Source organism: Oncorhynchus nerka, unplaced genomic scaffold, assembly GCF_034236695.1.
Source record: "Oncorhynchus nerka isolate Pitt River unplaced genomic scaffold, Oner_Uvic_2.0 unplaced_scaffold_919, whole genome shotgun sequence".
NCBI lineage: Eukaryota > Metazoa > Chordata > Actinopteri > Salmoniformes > Salmonidae > Oncorhynchus > Oncorhynchus nerka.
Genome location: NW_027040385.1, coordinates 188,159 through 200,979, shown reverse-complemented (window position 1 = coordinate 200,979; position 12,821 = coordinate 188,159). Strand labels below are relative to the sequence as shown.

General features: G+C 46.6%; 1 protein-coding gene across 1 annotated transcript in view; it reads right to left on the bottom strand.

The window, feature by feature from the left end:
- gpd1l (glycerol-3-phosphate dehydrogenase 1 like) overlaps positions 1 to 12,821 on the bottom strand; it is a 44,275-nt gene that overhangs the window by 18,929 nt on the left and 12,525 nt on the right. Inside the window, exons 2-3 of the mRNA XM_065016658.1 lie at positions 8,089 to 8,266; positions 7,333 to 7,473 (exon numbers count right to left, since the gene is read on the bottom strand). Of these exons, the coding sequence (XP_064872730.1) occupies positions 7,333 to 7,473; positions 8,089 to 8,266 (319 nt within the window). The remainder of the gene's footprint in view (positions 1 to 7,332; positions 7,474 to 8,088; positions 8,267 to 12,821) is intronic.

Genomic DNA, 12,821 nt, shown 5'->3' with positions numbered 1-12,821 from the left:
TGAGAGGTGTTACTAGTGTTTAGTGGTTAGTGAGAGGTGTTACTAGTGTTTAGTGAGAGGTGTTACTAGTGTTTAGTGAGAGGTGTTACTAGTGTTTAGTGGTTAGTGAGAGGTGTTACTAGTGTTTAGTGGTTAGTGAGAGGTGTTACTAGTGGTTAGTGAGAGGTGTTACTACTGTTTAGTGGTTAGTGAGAGGTGTTACTTTAGTGTTTAGTGAGAGGTGTTACTAGTGGTTAGTGAGAGGTGTTACTAGTGTTTAGTGGTTAGTGAGAGGTGTTACTAGTGTTTAGTGGTTAGTGAGAGGTGTTACTAGTATTTAGTGTTTAGTGAGAGAACTGTTACTAGTGTTTAGTGGTTAGTGAGAGGTGTTACTAGTGAGTGGTTAGTGAGAGGTGTTACTAGTGTTTAGTGAGAGATGTTACTAGTGTTTAGTGGTTAGTGAGAGGTGTTACTAGTGTTTAGTGGTTAGTGAGAGTGTTACTAGTGGTTAGTGGTTAGTGTTTAGTGAGAGGTGTTACTAGTGGTTAGTGGTTAGTGAGAGGTGTTACTAGTGGTTAGTGGTTAGTGAAAGGTGTTACTAGTGGTTAGTGGTTAGTGAGAGGTATTACTAGTGGTTAGTGGTTAGTGGTTAGTGAGAGGTGTTACTAGTGGTTAGTGGTTAGAGGGTGTTACTAGTGGTTAGTGGTTAGTGAGAGGTGTTACTAGTGGTTAGTGGTTAGTGAAAGGTGTTACTAGTGGTTAGTGGTTAGTGAGAGGTGTTACTAGTGGTTAGTGGTTAGTGGTTAGTGGTTAGTGAGAGGTGTTACTAGTGGTTAGTGAGAGGTGTTACTAGTGGTTAGTGAGAGGTATTACTAGTGGTTAGTGGTGAGTGAAAGGTGTTACTAGTGGTTAGTGGTTAGTGAGAGGTATTACTAGTGGTTAGTGGTTAGTGAGAGGTGTTACTAGTGGTTAGTGAGAGGTATTACTAGTGGTTAGTGGTTAGTGAGAGGTATTACTAGTGGTTAGTGGTTAGTGAGAGGTATTACTAGTGGTTAGTGGTTAGTGAGAGGTATTACTAGTGGTTAGTGGTTAGTGTGAGGTATTACTAGTGGTTAGTGGTTAGTGGTTAGTGAGAGGTATTACTAGTGGTTAGTGGTTAGTGGTTAGTGAGAGGTATTACTAGTGGTTAGTGGTTAGTGGTTAGTGAGAGGTATTACTAGTGGTTAGTGGTTAGTGGTTAGTGAGAGGTATTACTAGTGGTTAGTGGTTAGTGGTTAGTGAGAGGTATTACTAGTGGTTAGTGGTTAGTGAGAGGTATTACTAGTGGTTAGTGGTTAGTGGTTAGTGTGAGGTATTACTAGTGGTTAGTGGTTAGTGGTTAGTGAGAGGTATTACTAGTGGTTAGTGGTTAGTGTGAGGTATTACTAGTGGTTAGTGGTTAGTGGTTAGTGAGAGGTATTACTAGTGGTTAGTGGTTAGTGGTTAGTGAGAGGTATTACTAGTGGTTAGTGGTTAGTGGTTAGTGAGACATTACTAGTGGTTAGTGGTTAGTGGTTAGTGAGAGACAGACTGCTTCTCACTAGTGGTTAGTGGTTAGTGAGACTGTATTACTAGAGGTTAGTGGTTAGTGGTTAGTGACATGAGGTATTACTAGTGGTTAGTGGTTTACTACAGGTTTCTATCTGAGGGCTTTATTATGTGTTTGTTAGTAAAAACATCCATTCAGAGACACACAGAGACAGACTGCTGTCTCAACTCCACATATGAGGGCTTGTCACTGACAGTCAGACTGCTGTCTCAACTCCACATGAGGGCTTGTCACTGACAGACAGACAGACAGACTGAAAGAAAGAAGAAGACAGACAGACAGACAGACAGACAGACAGACAGACAGACAGACAGACAGACACTACAGTAGACCCAGACTAGGCTACTCTACTCCCTCTGATATTAGCCTTCTCTCTCCTGCAGACGTTAACTCAATCTGGGACAGAGATGGGAGTACCGAGAGGAGAGCATATCATGTCCCCGCAAAACATCACTCTTGAAATATTCAAACACCATAAGCCAGACGTGGGAGTTTAGCTGCCCTGAATAGAACCAGCTGGTGACAGAAACAAACTAGGCCAGGCCAAGGCCCTGTGGACTTGTTTTCTAGACACACACTGACACACAGGACAAACACTTCCTGACCCTGTATAAACTGATTGAAGACTAGACATGAAGACATTAATAGATAGTAGAGAGAGATGCTGAATAACTAGAACCCTGCAGAAGTAGTTGTAACTGATTGAAGACTAGACATTAAGACATTAATATATAGTAGAGAGACAAGGCTGAATAACTAGAACCCTGTAGAAGTAGTTGTAACTGATTGAAGACTAGACATTAAGACATTAATAGATAGTAGAGAGACAAGGCTGAATAACTAGAACCCTGTAGAAGTAGTTGTAACTGATTGAAGACTAGACATTAATACATTAATAGATAGTAGAGAGACAAGGCTGAATACGAGTCTATTAAATTAATCCCAACACCATAATCGTCTGATTACATTCTTGGAGAACGGGAAGACTGTCCTCTCCAAAAAAACAAATGAGCCTGTAGTTAATTATGTAGTAATAGTTTTACAAGCCTCTCCACTCAAATAAAGCTTCTCAGAATCCCCTGGCTCCTGAACCACACAAATCCCTCTTTACAAAGGCCCTGCTCTGGCCCAATCCAGAGGTTTAACACAAGGCCCTGCTCTGGCCCAATCCAGAGGTTTAACACAAGGCCCTGCTCTGGCCCAATCCAGAGGTTTAACACAAGGCCCTGCTCTGGCCCAATCCAGAGGTTTAACACAAGGCCCTGCTCTGGCCCAATCCAGAGGTTTAACACAAGGCCCTGCTCTGGCCCAATCCAGAGGTTTAACACAAGGCCCCGCTCTGGCCCAATCCAGAGGTTTAACATAAGGCCCCGCTCTGGCCCAATCCAGAGGTTTAACATAAGGCCCTGCTCTGGCCCAATCCAGAGGTTTAACACAAGGCCCTGCTCTGGCCCAATCCAGAGGTTTAACACAAGGCCCTGCTCTGGCCCGATCCAGAGGTTTAACACAAGGCCCTGCTCTGGCCCAATCCAGAGGTTTAACACAAGGCCCTGCTCTGGCCCAATCCAGAGGTTTAACACAAGGCCCTGCTCTGGCCCAATCCAGAGGTTTAACACAAGGCCCTGCTCTGGCCCAATCCAGAGGTTTAAAACAAGGGCCCGCTCTGGCCCAATCCAGAGGTTTAACACAAGGCCCTGCTCTGGCCCAATCCAGAGGTTTAACACAAGGCCCTGCTCTGGCCCAATCCAGAGGTTTAACACAAAAAGAGGAGAGAGAACCGTGACAGAGTTATAAAGATGTTATAACTACATAATCTGATTTAAAAGATGGTTATTTTTAACTGCATACATGTATGGCAGATCTAGGTAGAGCATGGCAGAGAGACCATATATATATATTCACCTTTATTTAACCAGGTAAGTTCTCATTTACAATTGCGACCTGGCCAAGATAAAGCAAAGCAGTTCGACACATACAACGACACAGAGTTACACATGGAGTAAAACAAACATACAGTCAATAATACAGTAGAAACAAGTCTATATATGATGTGAGCAAATGAGGTGAGATAAGGGAGGTAAAGGCAAAAAAAGGCCATGGTGGCAAAGTAAATACAATATAGCAAGTAAAACACTGGAATGGTAGTTTTGCAGTGGAAGAATGTGCAAAGTAGAAATAAAAATTATGGGGTGCAAAGGAGCATATGAGCCATTAGCTAAATCAGCTCTTGTGGACAGCCTACGTAAACATTCAGCATCTAACCAAATTACACAAGATTTTTGTTTCGTGGTTTAATCGAGATATTTAAACAACACAACCGGCCAAGAAATCCAATGGGTTTAACACTGAGGTCAGGACAGGTAGTGTTTTCTACCCTGCTGTCACTGAGGTCAGGACAGGTAGTGTTTTCTACCCTGCTGTCACTGAGGTCAGGACAGGTAGTGTTTGCTACCCTGCTGTCACTGAGGTCAGGACAGGTAGTGTTTTCTACCCTGCTGTCACTGAGGTCAGGACAGGTGGTGTTTTCTACCCTGCTGTCACTGAGGTCAGGACAGGTAGTGTTTGCTACCCTGCTGTCACTGAGGTCAGGACAGGTAGTGTTTTCTACCCTGCTGTCACTGAGGTCAGGACAGGTAGTGTTTTCTACCCTGCTGTCACTGAGGTCAGGACAGGTAGTGTTTTCTACCCTGCTGTCACTGAGGTCAGGACAGGTGGTGTTTTCTACCCTGCTGTCACTGAGGTCAGGACAGGTAGTGTTTGCTACCCTGCTGTCACTGAGGTCAGGACAGGTAGTGTTTTCTACCCTGCTGTCACTGAGGTCAGGACAGGTAGTGTTTTCTACCATGCTGTCACTGAGGTCAAGACAGGCAGTGGTTTCTATAAGGAAGCTGTCACTGAGGACAGGGCAGGACAGGTGGTGTTTTCACCCTGAGAAATCACAGGGGTCAGGAGCCTTATAAGGAGGTTTGAAACACTGAGTCACTGAGGGGACAGGTAGTGCCTTATAAGGAGGAGAACACTGAGAAATGACAGGGCTCCAGTGCCTTATAAGGATGCTGTCACTGAGAAATGACAGGGCTCCAGTGCCTTATAAGGAGGAGAACACTGAGAAATGACAGGGTTCCATATAGCCTTATAAGGAGGAGAACACTGAGAAATGACAGGGCTCCATAGAGCCTTATAAGGAGGAGGAGAACACTGAGAAATGACAGGGCTCCATAGAGCCTTATAAGGAGGAGAACACTGAGAAATGACAGGGCTCCATATAGCCTTATAAGGAGGAGAACACTGAGAAATGACAGGGCTCCATATAGCCTTATAAGGAGGAGGAGAACACTGAGAAATGACAGGGCTCCATAGAGCCTTATAAGGAGAAGAACACTGAGAAATGACAGGGCTCCATAGAGCCTTATAAGGAGGAGAGAACACTGAGAAATGACAGGGCTCCATAGAGCCTTATAAGGAGGAGAACACTGAGAAATGACAGGGCTCCATAGAGCCTTATAAGGAGGAGAACACTGAGAAATGACAGGGCTCCATATAGCCTTATAAGGAGGGGGAGAACACTGAGAAATGACAGGGCTCCATAGAGCCTTATAAGGAGGAGAACACTGAGAAATGACAGGGCTCCATATAGCCTTATAAGGAGGAGAACACTGAGAAATGACAGGGCTCCATATAGCCTTATAAGGAGGAGAACACTGAGAAATGACAGGGCTCCATAGAGCCTTATAAGGAGGAGAACACTGAGAAATGACAGGGCTCCATATAGCCTTATAAGGAGGAGAACACTGAGAAATGACAGGGCTCCATAGAGCCTTATAAGGAGAAGAACACTGAGAAATGACAGGGTTCCATCCATAGGAGCCTTGACAGGGCTAAGGAGGAGAAGAACACTGAGAAATGACAGGGCTCCATATAGCCTTATAAGGAGGAGAACACTGAGAAATGACAGGGCTCCATATAGCCTTATAAGGAGGAGAAACACTGAGAAATGACAGGGCTCCATAGGCCTTATAAGGAGGAGAACACTGAGAAATGACAGGGCTCCATATAGCCTTATAAGGAGGAGAACACTGAGAAATGACAGGGCTCCATATAGCCTTATAAGGAGGAGAACACTGAGAAATGACAGGGCTCCATAGAGCCTTATAAGGAGGAGAACACTGAGAAATGACAGGGCTCCATATAGCCTTATAAGGAGGAGGAGAACACTGAGAAATGACAGGGCTCCATATAGCCTTATAAGGAGGAGAACACTGAGAAATGACAGGGCTCCATATAGCCTTATAAGGAGGAGAACACTGAGAAATGACAGGGTTCCATATAGCCTTATAAGGAGGAGGAGAACACTGAGAAATGACAGGGCTCCATAGAGCCTTATAAGGAGAAGAACACTGAGAAATGACAGGGCTCCATATAGCCTTATAAGGAGGAGAACACTGAGAAATGACAGGGCTCCATAGAGCCTTATAAGGAGGAGAACACTGAGAAATGACAGGGCTCCATATAGCCTTATAAGCAGGAGAACACTGAGAAATGACAGGGCTCCAGCCTTATAAGGAAGAACACTGAGAAATGACAGGGCTCCATAGCCTTATAAGGAGGAGAACACTGAGAAATGACAGGGCTCCATATAGCCTTATAAGGAGGAGAACACTGAGAAATGACAGGGCTCCATATAGCCTTATAAGGAGGAGAACACTGAGAAATGACAGGGCTCCATAGAGCCTTATAAGGAGAAGAACACTGAGAAATGACAGGGTTCCATATAGCCTTATAAGGAGAAGAACACTGAGAAATGACAGGGCTCCATAGAGCCTTATAAGGAGGAGGAGAACACTGAGAAATGACAGGGCTCCATAGAGCCTTATAAGGAGAAGAACACTGAGAAATGACAGGGCTCCATAGAGCCTTATAAGGAGGAGGAGAACACTGAGAAATGACAGGGCTCCATAGAGCCTTATAAGGAGGAGGAGAACACTGAGAAATGACAGGGCTCCATAGAGCCTTATAAGGAGAAGAACACTGAGAAATGACAGGGCTCCATAGAGCCTTATAAGGAGGAGGAGAACACTGAGAAATGACAGGGTTCCATATAGCCTTATAAGGAGGGGGAGAACACTGCGAAATGACAGGGCTCCATAGAGCCTTATAAGGAGGAGAACACTGAGAAATGACAGGGCTCCATAGAGTCTTATAAGGAGGAGAACACTGAGAAATGACAGGGCTCCATAGAGCCTTATAAGGAGGAGAACACTGAGAAATGACAGGGCTCCATAGAGCCTTATAAGGAGGAGGAGAACACTGAGAAATGACAGGGCTCCATAGAGCCTTATAAGGAGGAGAACACTGAGAAATGACAGGGCTCCATAGAGCCTTATAAGGAGGAGAACACTGAGAAATGACAGGGCTCCATATAGCCTTATAAGGAGGAGAACACTGAGAAATGACAGGGCTCCATAGAGCCTTATAAGGAGAAGAACACTGAGAAATGACAGGGCTCCATAGAGCCTTATAAGGAGGAGGAGAACACTGAGAAATGACAGGGCTCCATATAGCCTTATAAGGAGGAGAACACTGAGAAATGACAGGGCTCCATAGAGCCTTATAAGGAGGAGAACACTGAGAAATGACAGGGCTCCATATAGCCTTATAAGGAGGGGGAGAACACTGAGAAATGACAGGGCTCCATATAGCCTTGTGTGTTTTAGGTTGGAGAGTAAACATATGAGTAGGACGTTTTGCGGTCGTGAAACTCTTACCTTAATGAGTGTGATTCCCCTGGCCTGGGAGGAGACACAGCCCACCATCTCATCACACAGCTTCCTGATGAACTGGTGAGGAACCACGAACACTAGGAGGTCAGCCCCCTCAGCAGCATCCTGGAGCTGAGGTACAGCCACCTGTTGAGGGGGGGGGTGAGAGAGAGAGGGGAGGAGGGTGAGGGGGGGTGAGAGAGAGAGAGAGAGAGAGAGAGAGGGAAGGAGGGTGAGAGGGGGGTGTGAGAGAGAGAGAGGGAAGGACGGTGAGAGGGGGTTGTGAGAGAGAGAGAGAGGGAAGGAGGGTGAGAGAGAAGGAGGGAAGGAGGGTGAGAGGGGGGTGAGAGAGAGAGAGAGAGAAGGAGGGAAGGAGGGTGAGAGAGAGAGAGAGAGAGAGAGAGGAGAGGAGGAAGGAGGGTGAGAGAGAGAGAGAGAGAGAGAGAGAGAGAGAGAGAGGGAGAGGAAGGAGGGTGAGAGAGAGAGAGAGAGGGAAGGATGGTGAGAGAGAGAGAGAGAGAGAGAGAGGGAAGGAGGGTGAGAGAGAGAAGGAGGGTGAGAGAGAGAGAGAGAGAGAGAGAGAGGAGGGAGAGGAGGGGGTGAGAGAGAGAGAGAGAGAGAGGAGAGAGGGGGGGGAGAGAGGAGAGAGAGAGAGAGAGAGAGAGAGGGTGAGTGGGTGGATGAGAGGGGGGGGGTTGGTGATGGTGTAGACAAGCTTTCAGTCTTTGTTTAAACTAATTTCTGTTCAGACAGTCCTCTTACCACGTTGTCAGGCAGCCTGTATCCAGGCAGGTACTTGACATTCTCATGGTCTGTGTTGATGATGTCTGTGAGATTCCTGCCGTTCACGTTCTCCTCAAACACCCACATCTTGACTGTGGTGGCGAAACGCTGCAGGGCCTGAGCATTACTGCCGATTATCCTGGCAATGGCTGAACCCCTGTAGGGAACAAGAATCATCGATGTACATTACACTGCTCTACAACTTAACCATTTACCATCCTCCTGTGGCAAGAGACAATAGCAAAAACAATCTAAATTATTATCTTAACTGTTCACCATTACTTTAGAATGGGATAACCTAATCAAATTCAGTCTTGTCCTTTGTCAAGAAATGTGCTCATGTCATAAACATTATCCTTTAAACATTATCCTACAGAAATGCATTGTCGTCCCCTCAACATAAGTGGATTCAAAACCCCCACGTTGCTCTCCTGCTCATGTTCTCCTTGACAACAGCTACGATGTAACGTCGATGTTATACAACGGATCCGCGCTCGCCTCTGAGCCAGAGTAGAGATATAGCTAACGTTACATTGTAAGAGACAGACACTGGCAGCTAATGCTGCTCTATCTGACCAGCTAGCCCTGTAACATCTATCTGGCCAGCTAGCCCTGTAACATCTATCTGACCAGCTAGCCCTGTAACATCTATCTGACCAGCTAGCCCTGTAACATCTATCTGACCAGCTAGCCCTGTAACATCTATCTGACCAGCTAGCCCTGTAACATCTATCTGACCAGCTAGCCCTGTAACATCTATCTGGCCAGCTAGCCCTGTAACATCTATCTGACCAGCTAGCCCTGTAACATCTATCTGACCAGCTAGCCCTGTAACATCTATCTGACCAGCTAGCCCTGTAACATCTATCTGACCAGCTAGCCCTGTAACATCTATCTGACCAGCTAGCCCTGTAACATCTATCTGGCCAGCTAGCCCTGTAACATCTATCTGACCAGCTAGCCCTGTAACATCTATCTGACCAGCTAGCCCTGTAACATCTATCTGACCAGCTAGCCCTGTAACATCTATCTGACCAGCTAGCCCTGTAACATCTATCTGGCCAGCTAGCCCTGTAACATCTATCTGACCAGCTAGCCCTGTAACATCTATCTGGCCAGCTAGCCCTGTAACATCTATCTGACCAGCTAGCCCTGTAACATCTATCTGGCCAGCTAGCCCTGTAACATCTATCTGACCAGCTAGCCCTGTAACATCTATCTGGCCAGCTAGCCCTGTAACATCTATCTGACCATCTAGCCCTGTAACATCTATCTGACCAGCTAGCCCTGTAACATCTATCTGACCAGCTAGCCCTGTAACATCTATCTGACCATCTAGCCCTGTAACATCTATCTGACCATCTAGCCCTGTAACATCTATCTGACCAGCTAGCCCTGTAACATCTATCTGACCAGCTAGCCCTGTAACATCTATCTGACCATCTAGCCCTGTAACATCTATCTGACCAGCTAGCCCTGTAACATCTATCTGGCCAGCTAGCCCTGTAACATCTATCTGACCAGCTAGCCCTGTAACATCTATCTGACCATCTAGCCCTGTAACATCTATCTGGCCATCTAGCCCTGTAACATCTATCTGACCAGCTAGCCCTGTAACATCTATCTGGCCATCTAGCCCTGTAACATCTATCTGACCAGCTAGCCCTGTAACATCTATCTGACCAGCTAGCCCTGTAACATCTATCTGACCAGCTAGCCCTGTAACATCTATCTGGCCAGCTAGCCCTGTAACATCTATCTGGCCATCTAGCCCTGTAACATCTATCTGGCCAGCTAGCCCTGTAACATCTATCTGACCAGCTAGCCCTGTAACATCTATCTGACCAGCTAGCCCTGTAACATCTATCTGACCAGCTAGCCCTGTAACATCTATCTGACCAGCTAGCCCTGTAACATCTATCTGACCAGCTAGCCCTGTAACATCTATCTGGCCAGCTAGCCCTGTAACATCTATCTGACCAGCTAGCCCTGTAACATCTATCTGGCCAGCTAGCCCTGTAACATCTATCTGACCAGCTAGCCCTGTAACATCTATCTGACCAGCTAGCCCTGTAACATCTATCTGACCAGCTAGCCCTGTAACATCTATCTGACCAGCTAGCCCTGTAACATCTATCTGCCCAGCTAGCCCTGTAACATCTATCTGGCCAGCTAGCCCTGTAACATCTATCTGACCAGCTAGCCCTGTAACATCTATCTGACCAGCTAGCCCTGTAACATCTATCTGACCAGCTAGCCCTGTAACATCTATCTGACCAGCTAGCCCTGTAACATCTATCTGGCCAGCTAGCCCTGTAACATCTATCTGACCAGCTAGCCCTGTAACATCTATCTGGCCAGCTAGCCCTGTAACATCTATCTGACCAGCTAGCCCTGTAACATCTATCTGGCCAGCTAGCCCTGTAACATCTATCTGACCAGCTAGCCCTGTAACATCTATCTGGCCAGCTAGCCCTGTAACATCTATCTGACCATCTAGCCCTGTAACATCTATCTGACCAGCTAGCCCTGTAACATCTATCTGGCCAGCTAGCCCTGTAACATCTATCTGGCCAGCTAGCCCTGTAACATCTATCTGATCATCTAGCCCTGTAACATCTATCTGACCAGCTAGCCCTGTAACATCTATCTGACCAGCTAGCCCTGTAACATCTATCTGGCCAGCTAGCCCTGTAACATCTATCTGACCAGCTAGCCCTGTAACATCTATCTGGCCAGCTAGCCCTGTAACATCTATCTGACCAGCTAGCCCTGTAACATCTATCTGGCCATCTAGCCCTGTAACATCTATCTGGCCATCTAGCCCTGTAACATCTATCTGACCAGCTAGCCCTGTAACATCTATCTGGCCATCTAGCCCTGTAACATCTATCTGACCAGCTAGCCCTGTAACATCTATCTGACCAGCTAGCCCTGTAACATCTATCTGACCAGCTAGCCCTGTAACATCTATCTGGCCAGCTAGCCCTGTAACATCTATCTGGCCATCTAGCCCTGTAACATCTATCTGACCAGCTAGCCCTGTAACATCTATCTGACCAGCTAGCCCTGTAACATCTATCTGACCAGCTAGCCCTGTAACATCTATCTGACCAGCTAGCCCTGTAACATCTATCTGGCCATCTAGCCCTGTAACATCTATCTGACCAGCTAGCCCTGTAACATCTATCTGACCAGCTAGCCCTGTAACATCTATCTGACCATCTAGCCCTGTAACATCTATCTGACCAGCTAGCCCTGTAACATCTATCTGGCCATCTAGCCCTGTAACATCTATCTGACCAGCTAGCCCTGTAACATCTATCTGACCATCTAGCCCTGTAACATCTATCTGACCAGCTAGCCCTGTAACATCTATCTGACCAGCTAGCCCTGTAACATCTATCTGACCAGCTAGCCCTGTAACATCTATCTGGCCATCTAGCCCTGTAACATCTATCTGACCAGCTAGCCCTGTAACATCTATCTGGCCATCTAGCCCTGTAACATCTATCTGACCAGCTAGCCCTGTAACATCTATCTGACCAGCTAGCCCTGTAACATCTATCTGACCAGCTAGCCCTGTAACATCTATCTGACCAGCTAGCCCTGTAACATCTATCTGACCAGCTAGCCCTGTAACATCTATCTGGCCATCTAGCCCTGTAACATCTATCTGGCCATCTAGCCCTGTAACATCTATCTGGCCATCTAGCCCTGTAACATCTATCTGGCCAGCTAGCCCTGTAACATCTATCTGACCAGCTAGCCCTGTAACATCTATCTGACCAGCTAGCCCTGTAACATCTATCTGACCAGCTAGCCCTGTAACATCTATCTGACCAGCTAGCCCTGTAACATCTATCTGGCCATCTAGCCCTGTAACATCTATCTGACCAGCTAGCCCTGTAACATCTATCTGACCAGCTAGCCCTGTAACATCTATCTGGCCATCTAGCCCTGTAACATCTATCTGGCCATCTAGCCCTGTAACATCTATCTGGCCATCTAGCCCTTTAACATCTATCTGGACATCTAGCCCTGTAACATCTATCTGACCAGCTAGCCCTGTAACATCTATCTGGCCAGCTAGCCCTGTAACATCTATCTGGCCAGCTAGCCCTGTAACATCTATCTGACCAGCTAGCCCTGTAACATCTATCTGACCAGCTAGCCCTGTAACATCTATCTGACCAGCTAGCCCTGTAACATCTATCTGACCAGCTAGCCCTGTAACATATATCTGACCAGCTAGCCCTGTAACATCTATCTGGCCAGCTAGCCCTGTAACATCTATCTGACCAGCTAGCCCTGTAACATCTATCTGACCAGCTAGCCCTGTAACATCTATCTGACCAGCTAGCCCTGTAACATCTATCTGGCCATCTAGCCCTGTAACATCTATCTGACCAGCTAGCCCTGTAACATCTATCTGACCAGCTAGCCCTGTAACATCTATCTGACCAGCTAGCCCTGTAACATTATCTGGCCAGCTAGCCCTGTAACATCTATCTGACCAGCTAGCCCTGTAACATCTATCTGGCCATCTAGCCCTGTAACATCTATCTGACCAGCTAGCCCTGTAACATCTATCTGACCATCTAGCCCTGTAACATCTATCTGGCCATCTAGCCCTGTAACATCTATCTGACCAGCTAGCCCTGTAACATCTATCTGACCAGCTAGCCCTGTAACATCTATCTGGCCAGCTA